At 39.5% G+C, this 16,466-nt stretch overlaps 1 protein-coding gene across 1 annotated transcript in view; it reads left to right on the top strand.

Annotated features, from left to right (window-relative positions):
• The first annotated feature begins 16,212 nt into the window (after positions 1–16,212).
• chl1a (cell adhesion molecule L1-like a) overlaps positions 16,213–16,466 on the top strand; it is a 38,260-nt gene continuing 38,006 nt past the window's right edge. Inside the window, exon 1 of the mRNA XM_037684921.1 lies at positions 16,213–16,306. Coding sequence (XP_037540849.1) covers positions 16,225–16,306 — 82 coding nt within the window. The 5' untranslated portion in view covers positions 16,213–16,224. The remainder of the gene's footprint in view (positions 16,307–16,466) is intronic.

A 16,466-nucleotide genomic window follows, 5' to 3' on the forward strand; every position in this document is an offset into this window, starting at 1 on the left:
CAGGAGGTTTTTCTGCTTTGACATTTACATCTGTGCTTTTAGAATTTAAATGTCAGGATGAACATTTTAAGAGAGTAAAATTTGTTGGGTGGGTTGTTTTACTGTGGTTAATGTGAGCACTTCAAGAACAGGCGTGCTTCTTCCCATTTTAGGCATCGTTTCTGAGCAGTTTGAAGTGGTTACTTTATTGTCCTAATACATTCCAACAATTGTCTTCCAAGAGATAACTGGTAAATCACAGCTCAACCCATCTTCTTAGATAAAAGGTACATGTGATATAAGACAATCACTATGGTGTAAATCATGTGCAGACATTTAATTCAATTCAATTTTTCATTTCAGTTTATTTATATAGCGCCAAGTCACAACAGAAGTCATCTCAGGGCACTGTACAGAAACATTCAGATATAAAAATAATAATTAAACATTATTTATCTGAGGAGCAGCTGCTTTGAATTTAACGCCATCGCAGAACTCATATTGAGGAAACATGAAGGTGACAACAAAGTCCATGCTCAATAATCCAGGTATACAATCCAACATTTTTCAGTCAGGTCATCATGAAGGCGACAGTGGAAAGAAAAAAACTCCCTCATGAGGAAGAAACCTTTAGCAGAACCAGGCTCAGGACAAGCGGTCATCTGATTCGACCGGCTGAGTTTGGTAGGAACAGATACACAATGGCAGGTCAAGAATCACGTTAAGATAGAAATGGTATCAAATGAAAATATTCAATTTTAACAATTAGTTTAAGGAAGTGAGGTCAATTTGTCCTCCAGGAGTCTAAGCCTATGGCAGCAAAACAAGCCAACCCTAACTATAGGATTGATCAAAAAAGAAAGTCTTAAGCCCAGTCTTAAAACTGGACAATGTGTCAGCCTCACAGACAGAAACTGGAAGTTGGTTCAACAAGAGAGGAGCCTGATAACTGAAAGATCTTCCTCCCATTCTGCGTTTGAAAACACTAGGGACCGCGAGTAAGCCTGCAGTCTGAGAGCGAAGTGATCTGTTGGAAAAATATGGAACAATAATATTTCAAGTATAAGATGGAGCTAGGTTGTTGAGAGCTTTGTAGGTTAGATGTAACATTTTGAATTGAATTCTGGATTTGACAGGGAGTCAATGGAGAGAAGCTAAAACTGGAGAAATATGATCTCTCCTACTAACTCCAGTTAAGACTCTGGCAGCAGCATTTTGGATCAACTGAAGACTTTTTAAAGAAGTATTTGGACGCCCAGATAATAAACCATTGCAATAGTCCAGTCTAGACGCGACAAATGCATGAACTAGTTTTTCTGCATCATTTTTAGATGAGATGTTTCTTATTGTAGCAATATTACGCAGGTGGAAGAAGGTGGTTCTAATGTTTTAATGTGTGGGATAAAAGACAAGTCCAGATTGAAAAAAACACTGAGATTTTTAACATTGGAGCTGGAGGACAGATTAATGCCATCTAAGGAGGGTGAAAGACTGAGAAATGTATTTCTAAGATGTTCAGGTCCAAAAACTAAAACCTCAGTCTTGTCTGTGTTCAAATGCAGAACATTTAGAGACATTCCCACAGAAATGTCCAACTTCTCCAAACAGATTAGTGAATGAACACTGACTGTCATCCTGCACTTTATACTTTGGTAATCTTAGAATTGAATAAATAAACAAACATAGTTTTAAATGAAACTTTAAAATCTGCAATCATGTGATGTGCTGTGAAGGTTTTGACATTTAAATGTTTTAAGATGGCAGAAATTAACTTTTTTTTCCCTTGGTTAGTCGTTAATTAGACTTAGTCGTTGTTTCACCAGCCCTGTCAGAAATTAGAGTCCATTTTAAGAGCTACTGTATGTACATCAATTAAAACATTTAATCTTTTTAATCTTTCTGCAGATTTCAACTTCAAAAGACCTGAATTGATGTGTAAACTCTCAACAAGCAAACTATAAAAGTCAGTGACTCTTGCTTGATTGGTTGATTTATTTCTTTTAGTTTTGGCAGTTATACCTTTTTTTTTTTTTTTCCAAGGAATGTGATGAAGGATTTTAACATTTAAAAAAAAGTGATTCCTTTTAATCCACTAAAAAAAGAAGATGCACATTTTTTGCCCATGCTTCTACATGTTCTATGAAATGTAGACTCTTGATGAAAATGCCTGACAAAAATTAATCTGCAACAATCATGTAACTTCAAACAGACTGAGAAATATGAACAATACAACCCAAACTGGTAAATTATTTTAGTGCACAGCAAACCACAGGACGTAAAGAACATAATATAACTAAGTATTACTTTCCTGAATAATAACTGTAGATGTTTTCATCCATCACCTTTACAAAATTGTAACCTAAACCTTTGGCAAATGCTGCCATAAAAGGATTGCACCTGAACAAATGGAGGATTAAAAACATAAATAAAACATAAAAATCTAAATCCCACGGTGGGGTTTCAGGATGATCCCATAAACTAATGACCACAAAGGATAACAGGCACACATTTACCTCTCTGCAACAGTGATGAACAGCGTGTCAGAGAGTTGGAAAGTCTGACGAGATCTTCTCATGGCTCCAGTGTCTGAGGGGAGGAAGCCAAGTGTGACTTCTTGTGTCTGAAGTTTTGTTTTGGTGCTGTAAACTGTGAAGAACTGATTTAGTCCTTGAATAAGTCTTTGTCAGTCCAGAACTGCAGCCGACATTTTTCTACAATGATTCATGTTGTTTTTGTAGTCTGAGTTAATCTGAAGACTTTCTTTAATGTAAAGAAATCCATTCTTATTCGTTTCAGATTAACATAATTTTTTGCCAAAATCATTGGCTATTGTGTAAAGTGCAAATCAAACCTGATAAATTAGGAACCTGCAGCTGTCATGGCGTGGTATGTGTTTGCGTGCCAGGCCCGCTCCTCTTCAAGAGGCAGTTCTTTACATGTCATTCCACTAATCACAGTGTTCCAGCACAGGAAGCAGTTAAAGCCCGGCTGAATGAGCTTTGATGAGCCACACACAAACTGCCACACACCTCCAGCTCTCTACAAACAGCGTTCGGCTCAAACAATGAGGGAGCAAATACGTACTGCTGGTATTCAATTCAGTGGTAACGATTTTAAAAAGGTTTTGGTATTTAAACGTTCAGGTTAATGTACAGACAGAAAAACTGAGATACGTATATTTTTACCTCTCGTTTTTATGTCTGAACATCAAAACCAAGTTGCTGTTGTTTTCTGGCACGTGTCTCAGGTTTGAAATTTGAGCTCTTGCACACTTTTCCTTTAAAACAGCCCTGCCCATATACAATGTAAATGTGTTGTGCTTCTGTTTCTTTACATGATTCTCGTAGCACCGGTTTGCTGTGAGTGGGTTTGACGTGTCAGGGAGCTGCTGGGTGAATTCCAAGCATGCATGTTTAGGCTTTTCTTCTAAGTGCTTGAAGGACTAAAGAACAAACAAGGGGCTTGTTAGGGAGCTGACCCTTTGAGAAGCTGCTCAGAAAGACAAATGGTTTTTAAATTAGGTTTTTGTTAACACAAAATGCATAGATTTTTAGAAATCCAACCAATCAGTGATCAATGTATTGGGAAAAAGTCAAACGGAAAGCAAATGAACATTTTAAAAACACTTTTCAAAATTAAATTAAAAGATGTATATCACCCACTGCACTGACACTTGCAGTATAAGTTGGGAATGATCTTCAGCGACTACCACATCAAATTTTAGTTAAGCATCCTTCAAAATTATTGATCTATAGCAATGTGTTTGATTGGTTCAAGGTTCTTTATTGTCATTCACGTCTCATGAGGTGGAACGAAATTGTGTACACAGGGTCCCAGTTACATCCAACAATATCCAAAATATAAAGTGTAAAAAGAAGCAGTAAGTAAGGATGTAAGATATATATATACGCTGAACAAACGCCCAACGGTAAAGATCTAAGATCTATGCCAGTCACTAATAGTGCAAAACAATACACCGAACAGCAGCACGATTCTCATAGGTTCTGTTCGGCTATAATTTACACCCTTAATGTGAGCGGAGTTGAGCTCAGAGCCCCAAAACTAACATAAACTGGGGTTTATTCAAAGCATGCAACAAAAATACAGAAACAAGGTGCCAAAAGTGAAAAAGAAATAAATCAGCAGCATGGTCCTATTGGCAGAGTGGTAGCAGTGAGGTTTCTCATAACAACATGGTCTCGTTGGCACCATGGTACTGTTAGCGGTGTGGTCTTGTTAGCAGCGTTAGCACGTCTTGTTAGCAGGTCCCGTCAGCATCTTGATGATAAGGACCGCAGCAGCTGCCCTCCAGAACCAGGTCTGGCAGACGGAGAACATCCGCGGTTTCCCCGTGGAACCGAACGGGTCCCTAGAGTTCGGTTCATACAGGCAGATAGAGGATCATGGAGACAGCCACCATGACAGGCCTGAGACTGTTGGAAGGACTGAACCATGATGGTAAGGCAGCATCACAGAAAACTCCACAAATGTCATGGTCATACCCGTACCGTGGATGTACAGTGTAGGCGCAAATAAAAGTTAAAAGCAACAGGAACAAAAAAGATCAAGTTCACCGGGAGCCTGTGAAGCTGTCGCTCAGGTGAGCGGGGTCATCTTGGCATCAGATGAAAACTTGATTGAATCAGTAACAATCAGTTATGGATGCACAGCTAAAAATGTGTATGTGTTGTCATCGTCTGTTCCCATACAATGTCAAAATTGGCTCTCTGCATTTAATCTATCCACCCCCAGGTGGAGCAGTGGGCAGCTATTGAAAGGGAGCAGTTGGAGATAGGGTGTCCTGCTCAGATATACCACGAGATGTGCAATGACTGGGAATTGAACCTGGGACTTTCGGGTTCCAAGTGGGCTGCCATGCTTCTACCCCATCCCGGCCACCCATTATGTTTTGAGTGAATTAATAAAATGTTGGTTCACAAGATATTTTACAAACCTACAAACACACATACAGACATGGGCAGTTACATGATCACCCAGACTTTCATGGTTGTGGGAAACCACATGCATGATACTAATTTACCAATGCATTTGCAAACTCATAAAGTTACATGTACTCAGTGATATTGTGTACTGATAGATCATTACACCTGCAATCATAAACCAAATAAACAAACTAACTAATCAACCTGTAGATCTATGAAATATTTATCAAAACTGTGAATGGTACACATTTGGTTTAAAGACATTCTTAACATCGGACTCATTACACTGGAAATCTAGAAAAATTAAAAACACTTCAACATGCAATTTTAGGCAAAAAAAACCAACTTTCAAATCAAGTCATATTTCGTTGATCCAGTTATCTGGTTTGGCCACTAATCAATGTAAATAGCTACTGAATCCGATCATCTTTTGAACAGTTTAATAAGAAGGACATCATCTGTAGGTCATCCATCCATTCATCCATCCATTATCTTTACCCACTTCTTCCTTTTCGAGTCATGGGTTTCACTAGTGCCCATATCCAGTCATCTCTGTGTGAGCGGTGAGGGACACCCAGGACAGGTCTCCGGTCCATCACAGGGACACATAGAGCCAAACGAGACAAACAACCATTCACTCTCTCACTCACCTAGGGACAATTTAGAGTTACCAATCAGCCCAACATGCATGTTTTTGGTCTATGGGAGGAAACTGGAGTACCCGGAGAAAAAACACGCATGCATGGAGAAAACATGCAAACTCCACCCAGAAAGGTCATAGGCTGAGATTTGAACCTGTGACCTTCTCGCTGAGAGTCAAAAGCGCTACCAACTGAACCATCATGCTGCCAGTTAATGGTACACGAACACATGAATCAGTGATTTTTCCGGGGCATTCAGGAAATGAGCACAAAGCGTGCTTGTTTTGATAACAATAATGAAACGAGTAGTTAAAGTTATTAGTTTTTCTTTGTGAGTAGAGTTTCTCTGAGCTGTAGAAAATATGTGGATTATGTGGCTGCCATTGTTTATGTTGGCAACAAACATCAGTGAGTTTTCTGTTATTTGTGTGCGCACCTTCAAACGCTGTGGTTTAAATCACGTTCTATACACGTGTCCTGGTGTTTATTTCTAACATACTGACAGATTGTGGTTAAACGTGGAGTATTTCTAGATTTATTTGGGTGACATTTTCTAATTTATGCTCTAACTTCAAAAAAAGAGCCTGAAACAAACATTTTTTTTTTAAGCATTTATTTCTCATTAGTGGATAATTGACGTCTGGAATGTTAGGGAGGAAATAAATCATAAAAAAGTATGGAATCGATGCAAACCTATCGTAAAGTTGGAATTTACAAATGGCGTGTCTCATTTGTTCAACAAGCTCATCTCGTTTAGTGCTTTGACATTTCTTTGCACCATTATGTACGACCTCGGTGATTTGAATCACTTTTTTTTTTTTAATGCAATTACCAACATATTGAAAAGTACACAGAAAAAAATCTAAAATATGAGAAACTAAGGTTGACAGTTGGGTGTGTCAGTGGAAACTTCTGTAATATTTTACAGGACAAAAAAAATGGCATCTCCCAATAATTACCGTACAGCATTTTTAGATTAGCTTGATTAGTTTTTATTTTATGAACGGTCAAAAAGAAACACTTTAGAAAACTCCAGTAATAAAGTAGAAGCTTCAAATGTATATTTTAGGCAGCAGTCTTCTAATTAAATTAAAGCCTCGTAAAATAAAACCTTGCATGCTGCTCTAAACACTGCCAAATCATATATGACACGTTTTTCTGATTTATTACAGAGTAAATAATAGTTTATACAACACAGACCAGGGTTATTCAACTGACGGCCCAGGGGCCAAATCAGGCCAACAGATGTGCTCAGTTCAGCCCACCAATGGGTTCATTTTAAGATAACTAACTAGATTTTTAACCATAAAACAAACTTACTTAATGACAATAACTGCTGGATGTTCGGCCCCTGAGCTCTTGGCTTTCAGTAACTGTGTCCCCCTGAGCAATTTAGTTGAATAGCCCTGATTTAGACTGTCTAACAAACGGCACATTTTTATATACGGTGAGAGGTCTCGTATACTCTGGCACATAACTTTCAAAATTAATATTTTATTTTTTGACTTATAACATATAGAAAACCTAACAAATTACCACATTTTGGTCCAGCAAGTTTGGCATGCATGTGACCAAACGTAATTATTTAGTTCCACAAGGGAAGCATAGAGGTGGAAGTGTGATAATGAGGGCCTGCGTCTTTGTGTGGGAGATGGCACCACAAATATGTAGATTTACCATTTACTATCTTAACAAGAAGACACAGATGCTTTGTGCAAAGTTCCAGTTTTATTAGAGTTTAAGTGTTCCTGCCAAAATCAAACAGGAAGTTGAAAGAAAAAGCAAGTTAGACGTACAGTCTGATCAAGTATGCTGCCTGACCTGAATCCAGAAAGTCTTTCGTGTTCTTTGGAGCAACACCTGCAGCTGAAAACAAGAACTACTAATGATGCTTAAGTTTAACATTGGTATCTCAAGAAAGATCAAATAGAGATTTTATTCACAGAAGTGTAAGATATACACATTTTCATGGCATTTCTGTTGTACTGATGACACGGCTTTTAAATAGTTACTTTGCATCTTTATTACTCTATTCTTGTGACGTTGACTGATTATATGTATGAAAACAAATCTATAAGACGTTATATTAGAAAATGTTTTCGTTTTTCTTTTATTTCCATTTCTTTCTCCCTGTTCCTTTAACTTTCTGTTTAGACCACATACGTTTGACCATCAGCTTTCTATATTTAGTAATGCATGCATACCTAGTTAGCATTTAAATGAACCAGTCCACTTGACTGTGGCTTTAAAGATTGTGTCTGCGTTTACAGGAGCCATGCTCTTTTAAACATGGAGTAGGCCCATTTGAAGTGATGACAACTGGCTTAAATGAAGTGCATAATTACGTCCAGGCATTCTTTTAGGCACCAGCAGTGAGTTTAGTCTGAACTGTACAGAAGAAAACAGATCCAGTTTGACAAAACTTTCTATCTGATGTCAGAGTCAGAGTCAGAGTTTCTTTATTGTCATTCGCACCTCATGTGGTACATGTGGTGGAGCGAAATTATGTACACGGGGTCCCAGTTACATCCAACAATAAAATGTATAAGAAAAACGGTAATAACATCTAAGATATGAACTAAGAAAAACATCAACTAAATATACACTAAGCACTCATAACATAAAACATTGAACATCAGCACAAACATGAACATGAGTCTGTGTGAGCAGATGTGCACGCATGAACACATCAACATTGAAACAGATCAGCAGCAACATGAAACAGATCAGCAGCAACATGATATGGTTTTTCACAGTGATTATTCTAGTTAGAGATTCATGAGTCTAACAGCCTCAGGGTAGAAGCTGTTCCTCAGTCTAGTGGTTCTACACTTAATGCTCCTTAACCTCCTTCCTGAGGGGAGTGGGGCAAAAAGTGTGTGTGTGCTAGGTGAGTGGGGTCCTTCATGATGCAGGTGGCCATCTTCCTGCATCTGGAGGTGTAGATGTCTGTGATGGTGGGGAGGCTGATTCCGACAGATTTCTGTGCAGCCTTCACCACTCTCTGCAAAGCTTTTCTTTCTGCAGCTGTGCAGCCTCCATGCCACATGTTGATGCTCGAGCACAGGATGCTCTCCACTGCACACCTGTAGAAGGAGGTGAGGACTGAGCTTCCCAGACCAGCTCGTCTCAGCCGTCTGAGGAAGTAGAGTATCTGATGAGCTTTCTTGATCAGGCTGGTGGTGTTGTTGCTCCAGCTGAGGTTGTCATTCATGTGTACACCCAAGTACTTGTAGCTGGAGACCACTTCCTCCGCAGATCCTCTTATGTTCAGGGGGGTGTAGATGTTTTTGTTCCTTCTGAAGTCCACAATCATCTCCTTTGTCTTCTTCACATTGATGTGAAGGTTATTCTCTTTGCACCAGCTCTCCAGGTGTTCCACCTCTTGCCTGTAGCTGGACTCATCATTGTTTGTGATGCATCCCACCACCGCTGTATCATCTGCAAACTTTACAATGTGACAGCCTGGATGGGTAGCTGCACAATCATACGTGAGCAGAGTAAACAGGAGGGGGCTCAACACACATCCCTGAGGAGAGCCAGTGCTGAGGGTTATGGTGGAGGAGGAGAGGTTGTGGATCCTCACTAACTGTGGTCTGTTTGTTAAAAAGTCTAGTACCCAGTTGCAGATGGAGGGGCTTAGTCCTAGTGTGGATAGTTTGTTCATCAGGGTTTGGGGGATCATGGTGTTGAAGGCGGATGTGAAGTCCACAAAGAGCATACGGACGTAAGAGTTTTTCTGCTCCAGGTGGTTGAGCGCAGTGTGGACCACAGAGGAGATGGCATCCTCTGTTGATCGGTTCTCACAGTATGCATACTGATGAGGGTCCTCATTGATGTTGATGGTTGTTTTGATGTGAGTCATGACCAGTTTTTCGAAGCATTTAGCGACTATCGGGGTGAGGGCCACTGGCCGATAGTCATTCAGACCAGTCACTGTAGAGCTTTTTGGGACTGGGATGATGGTGGCAGTCTTCAGGCAGGTGGGAACTGTCTCCAGGGTAAGTGACGTGTTAAGCTCACAGTTGTCACAGTTTTACCTACAAATTAAGACACACAAGAGATTTTAATCTAGCTGAAGTACAGTTCTCTACATTTTTCTTTTAGAACAGTTGTTTAAAATTCAGTTTGTTATTTTCCACTTGTATTTTTTCATTGAATGAATGAGTCAATGTACGAATACAAAAGACCTTTGACTTACTATTCAGTGACTGTCTGGTTTCTATTTTATTTGTATGCTCTTCTCTTAGTAATCTCTTCATTAGGCACAAACCTCATGTTGTTCAGTCTCAAACACTTTTAGGACGTAGAAACATTTTTATAGTTGTTTTATTCATATGTTCTGAGGATATGAGATCTACTGAAAGGATTTCAGAATGATGTCAAACTTTCACACACACACAAAAAAAAAAATACAGATAGTTAGGCTTAAAGAGTAATGGGGAAACTAATAAACATGACTGAAATAATATACGTATGAAACTGGACTCACTTGATAAACTACTTAAAGTAAAAAAAGGCAATATTTTGTGTTTTTTCAACCAAATCTTGTCTGTGTCAGACATGTTTTGTAAGCCTCCATCGATCAATAACCTGGAGCGCTGCATGAAAAGTGGAAAGCAAAGATCACTAAAAGGCACTGCATCAACATCACTCATAAAGTTGGGCATAATTGGACATACACATATTCCTGTAGTGGGAAGAGGGAGGATGGAAGGATCGAGGAGAAAGGAAGAGAGTGAGATGGAGTGAGAGCAAAAGACATGTCTGTAGTACTTCGTCTCCACCCATTCCTTAATACTCTCTGAGAACCCCCCCACTGGGCAGCCTTTGTCCCAGTCATTGTCACAGAGCTTTCAGAGCCTCCTTGCCAAGCGAGAGGCTTTGGCGACATATGTTACTTCAGTGAGTCTGCTGTCGCTTCTTTAGCAGCCTGAGCAGGGGGGCGGGGGGTACGAGGCGTGTCTGTGCAGCAGGAGAGGAGCACTGTGAGGTGGAAGAGGAAGGACATGTCAGAAATGTTTGCTCATAAAGAAAGAGAGCTATTGGGATGATCTCGTTTTTGTTTTTTACTTTGTATACAAACTTGTATTTTTGTCCTTGGCCTCTGTTTGAGGTGGAGGATGTAAAATGCATCAAACACTGTAAGTATTTCTTTACTTTCTTTACTTTAAGAAATCTCAGATTTTACTATGTACTTTGCGAGAAAAGTTGTCATTTACTGTACATGTATTTGAGATTTACAGGATGGAGTGTTCTTGTCTCACAGTACATTCTAACCTTTTTCAGGTTGTGATTTTTCTTTAAATGAAGTTGTTTTCGTTCATTAAGAGGTCAGGTGCAGAGGGGAGGTACATGGGGGTCATTGTGACAGCATGTGCTGGTAAAGGATTAGTCGTGTAGTGACACTCTTCATGCTCTGGCCGACAAAAGGCTTAGGTAATACAATCCCTGCGGATTTGTGGCTGTGAGCTGCCATGTGCTCAGGTAATAGATCCCTCAGCTCCAAAAACAAACACTTTGCCGACTGTTTACACAGGCACTCCACCCCATTTTACGCTCTACAGATTCTTCCTTTCGTTTAGCGTGTGTCAGCTTTGTTTGACTTATTATTGAAGTGGCAGGTTTGCAGAGCTCCATGAGCTTACAGAGCTTAGAAATGTGCATTACCCCACAGTGATATGCAGGTGTGCACAGCAGGCAGGGGATCTGAATGAAAACTATCTGCTGTGTTGTCAAGATTAAAACAAATCTTCATAAGAGGTCACATTTCTTGTGCACCCTGACCTCTCTGGGCTTCTTGCCTTACAAAGACTTTGCAAACACTTCTGGATTTATTTCTAACTAATATATAGCACAGTGGAAATGTTTTAATCCACCCCCAATTTCTATTCAATTCAATTTTAATTCATTTTATTTATATAGTGCCAAGTCACAACAGAAGTCATCTCAGGGCACTGAATAGTGACACTGATAAATAAAAATAATAATTTAACACTTATTTATCTGAGGAGCAGACTGCTTTGAATTTAACTCCATCACAGAACTCTCATCTTGAACAAGCATGAAGGCGACAGTGGAAAGGAAAAACTTCCTCATGAGGAAGAAACTTCCAATGGAACCAGGCTCAGGACAAGCGGTCATCTGCTTAAACTGGCTGGGTTTGAGAGGAACAGATACACAATGGCAGGTCAAGAATTACATGTTAAGATATAAATAATATTAAATGAAAACTATTCAATTTTAACAAATCATTTAAGGAAATGAGGTCAATTTGTCCTCTAGTAGTCTAAATTTAAGGCAGCATAACAAGCCAACCGTAACTATAGGATTTATCAAAAAGGAAAGTCTTAAGCCCATTCTTAAAACTGGATAATGTGTCAGTCTCACGGACAGAAACTGGAAGTTGGTTCCACAAGAGAGGAGCCTGATAACTGAAAGATCTTCCTCCCATTCTGCTCTTGAAGACTCTAGGAACTTTGAGAAAGCCTGCAGTCTGAGAATAAAGTGCTCTGTTAAGAAAAATGGAACAATAAGATCTCAAATATAAGATGGAGCTAGGTTGTTGAGGGCTTTGTAGGTTAGAAGTAAGATTTTGAATTATATTCTGGATTTGACAGGGAGCCAATGGAGAGAAGCTAAAACTGGAGAGATATCCAAAAAAGTTCAATCTGGTCCTCTGGACATTCAAAAAATAACAAAAGCAAAACAAAGCAAAAAAAATCTAGAAACGTTTCGTCTCTCATCCAAGAGACTTCCTCAGTCTGAGGTGCTGTATTCAGCTCAGTCTCTTAAATAGCACCTTCTTAGAGTGGATCAACCAGTTTGCTGCTGACAACCAAAACCAGAGATATGATCTCTCCTATTAACTCCAGTTAAGACTCTGGCAGCAGCATTTTGGATCAACTGAAGACTTTTTAAAGAAGTATTTGGAAACCCAGATAACAAACCATTGCAATAGTCCAGTCTAGACGTGATAAATGCATGAACTAGTTTTTCTGCATCATTTTTAGATGAGATGTTTCTAATTTTAACAATATTACGCTGGTGGAAGAAGGCGGTTCTAGTAATGTTTTTAATGTTGGGGATAAAAGACATGTCCTGATTAAAAATAACACCAAGATTTTTAACATTTGAGCTTGAGGCCAGATTAATGCCATCTAAGGAGGGAGAAAGACAGAAAAAAATTCTATATACTTAGCTTCCAAGCAGCCAGTCTTAGTTGTAATCTTTTAAAGTACTCTTTATTTCTAGTTCTCCAGGCATTTGAAGGTCATTTAAGGTTTTTATTTGGACATTGGCTGCTTTTTCCACTCCATCTCTGTACAGTTCTTCTACCTGGTCATGATACCTTGTTGTGCAGTTTGTGCTTAAAATAGCAACAGTGGAGGGTAAAGAAGAGCAAGGCCTAAAAATTGTCAGTATATGAACAGAATTAGAAAATCATGTCCATAAGAAATTGAAAATAAATTCATCAGGGATCTGGTTCAGGACCTAAGAGATCCTTGAGCTGATCATATTTTCAAATAATAACTCTTTTGGAATCACCTAGTTGGTGCTGAAATGCGCTGTTGTGTTTTGGTGTTCTTTTTCTTTTTCAAGCTTCTACTAAAGAACCACAAATTGTGTCTTTGTGACAGACCACTGGTGATAAACTGCCTAAAGATCTAATACTTACTATATTTTCTTTTTCATATTATCTGTTACGTGTCGACGCAGCATCGCTTCACCCCTAAAGTTCAAAAGCTTATTTTTAATGGCTGAATGACTCATAGGTCAGAGTTAAGTGGCTCAAAAACAACAGCAACAAAAGAAAACATTCTTTCTAAGATGTTCATGTAATGAACAAAAGATGAGACTGTAACAGGCAGCCAAAGTCCAAACTATAAAATACCTTCAGAAGCCTGATAATTGTTTTGACCGTGACTTCTTAAAAGGTGGACATAAAGTCTGGCTCCTAGGAGGCAAAGTATGAAGGAATTAGTGATGGCTTGAGGCTGAAACTCAACTCTGTCACTGAAGTTTTTACTTGTTCATGTACAATAGTGGCTTACCTGCTTTCTTATGCAAAATATGTTTATTTGGGCATGTTTTTTATTTTTGTTTTTGTGTGTCTGGGATATATTGTGCACTAACACTGAACTAGAAGGAGACATAGTATTTGTGCAAGATGAAAACCTGTAGGCGGCACGACGGGGCAGCGGTTAGAGCTGTCGCCACTCAGTGAGAAGGTTGCCGTATCGCCTCCCGGCCTGGGGGCCTTTCTGTGTAGAGTATGCATGTTCTCTCCGTGCATGCGTGGGCTTTCTGCCAGTACTCCAGTTTCCTCCCACAGACCAAAAAAAACATGCATGATTAGTCAATTGGTAACTCCAAAATGTCCCTAGGTGTGTGAATTGCCGTTTGTCTCATTTGTCTCGATGTGTCCCTATGATGGACTTGCGATCTGTCCAGGGTGTCCCCCGCTTCTCGCAAAGTGACTCTTGGAAATAAACACCATCTCCCCTCAACCAGGAAAGAAAAAGCGGGTAAAGAAAATGGATATGGATGGATGAAAACATTTTTTTCCCCTCCACTGAACTAATTAGATTACAAAGTCCACGATGCAAATTAAGTTGAATATCCAAATTTGTTCATTTGTACTAATTTCAAGCTGTTTTAATCCTGTTTCAAACAGTTACTACGTAAAGCTCGTATGTCCTCGGAAGACCTCGGAGTAGTACTCAGCCATGGTTAAGCAGCATACTGTAGGACTGCTGCAGCTCCCAGCCTTCATTCTTCTGATAGCAGGATTAGCTGCAGGGTGAACCCATTTGGCATGGCCACTGCTGCCTCCACCATCCCAACACTGTGAGAACTAAGCTGTGAAACACTGATGAGCTTAGCCCAATTTATAAACTGCCATCTTGGATCTAGTGATTGTAACAGACAACAGCTTAGCCTTTGTATGTGGATTGCATGCAATGCAATGCCACCAGCCAGGCTTTACAGTTCAAATGATAATCTCCAGACAAGTTCTCCTCTGTGTTATGCTACAAGCTCAGAACAATGAAGGACGAGTGAAGATGAAAGTCTTCCAAATGAAACCCAGCACCAAAACGAGACATGATGATGATGAGACATTGGCATTTAAATCCTATTACATAACTTAACATTTTATTTCATTTAAGTTCAAATGAATGTAAAAATAATGTACGTAATTGAATATGTTCATAAATGTAAATAATGTGTTCTACATTATTTATATTTTTTTCAAAAGAAATTAAAAAAGCACATATACTTAAAAAAAACAACATGCTTTTTCCTGGGCAGCACGGTGGTGCAACTGGTAGAGCTGCTGCCTCTCAGTGAGCAGGTTCTTGGTTCAAATCCCGGGCCAGGGGTCTTTCTGGGTGGAGTTTGCATGTTCTCTCCGTGCATGCGTGGGTTTTCTCCGGGTACTTCGGTTTCCTCCCACAGACCAAAAACATTCATGTTGGTAACTCTAAATTGTCCCTAGGTGTGAGTGAGAAAGTGAATGGTTGTTTGTCTCTATGTGTCCCTGTGATGGACTTGCGACCTGTCCAGGGTGTACCCCCCCCCCCCCCCCTCCCACAGTGACTGCTGGACATGGATTGGGCACCGGCGACCCTCGTGACCCATAATGGAAGAAGCAGGTAAAAGATAATGGATGGATGGATATTTTTTCCCATTTGTGAGATGCATTTAAAGTCAGTATTTGAATACTTTAAATGGGAAGGAGTGAGTCATATCTCAAGTTTCTGTCATATAAACTTTTGTGCCATTGGAGTCTCCATAAGCTGTTTAAATTGTGAACATTTTATTTTAAATTATGGACATTTAAAGCACCTTAGGAAAAAGTTAGCTGTCAAAGTTGCAGTAGTACCTTTTGAACCAAATACTTTAAGTAGTTCATGAAAGGTCATCGGAGCTCCTGAATTCATCCATCCATCCATCCATCCATCCATCCATCCATCCATTATCTTAACCCGTTTCTTCCTTTTCAGGTTGTGGCAGCTCTACCAACTGCGCCACCACGTGCTGCCTGCTCCTGAATGTATATCTAAAATAAAATCCCCCTTTGTGTTCTGTTTCCATTAGGCCTTATGGTTGACAAAGTTTTTGTTGCAGTTTTCACATAAATGAATGCTCATAACCTTCAGACCAAACATCAGGCAACCTGCCATGTGAATCTTATTTATTTATTTTTTATATATTTTACCCCACCCAACACTAATTTCTGCCTGCCTGAAATAACAAAGCCAGTTTCAGTTTCTGTGCATGGCACATTAACTCCCATGGTCAGAGCTAAAATAACTGAATAAACATTTTCATGATCATAAACACCTTTTTGCATTGTTTTGTTAACAGTTCCTGTTTTAAATGTGCTATGCAAATAACTCTGACTTGACTTGACTTGTTTTAAATCATCATTTGAGGTCACTTTTCTAAAATGAACAGATGAAGTTGTTCTGGTTACTGTTACCGGCTCAGATTCTTGACCTCATCTTCACTGCTGTCAGCTGTTTTTGCTTTGAGGATGAATTGAACGTAAAACTTCTGACTCCTGCAGGTTCTCTGTGCCCTACGCATTCCAAGTGAAGAAAGTTGAGCCACACATTCTCCTGATCTCCATTTTCTTCACTGACCAGTAGGGTGTGATGAGGTTTGCGTGGAGTTTACCACTAGTTCTGCTTTGGGCCCTCAGCTCCAAGACTGCAGGCGTCAATATTCCTTTGGAAGGTAGGATGATGCCTGAGATAAAGTACTCTGTCTGTTTATCGCCTGCAATATTTAATTAACCAAAATATATCTTCATTTCTTTGTTGGGTATTCATTTTAACTGGTTTCAAAAACTGTTAAAATGCACTGAGTCAAACCATGATGTGATTTTAGGCTTGTG

Source organism: Nematolebias whitei, chromosome 11 (assembly GCF_014905685.2).
Source record: "Nematolebias whitei isolate Nwh7 chromosome 11, NemWhi1, whole genome shotgun sequence".
Classification (NCBI taxonomy): Eukaryota; Metazoa; Chordata; class Actinopteri; order Cyprinodontiformes; family Rivulidae; genus Nematolebias; species Nematolebias whitei.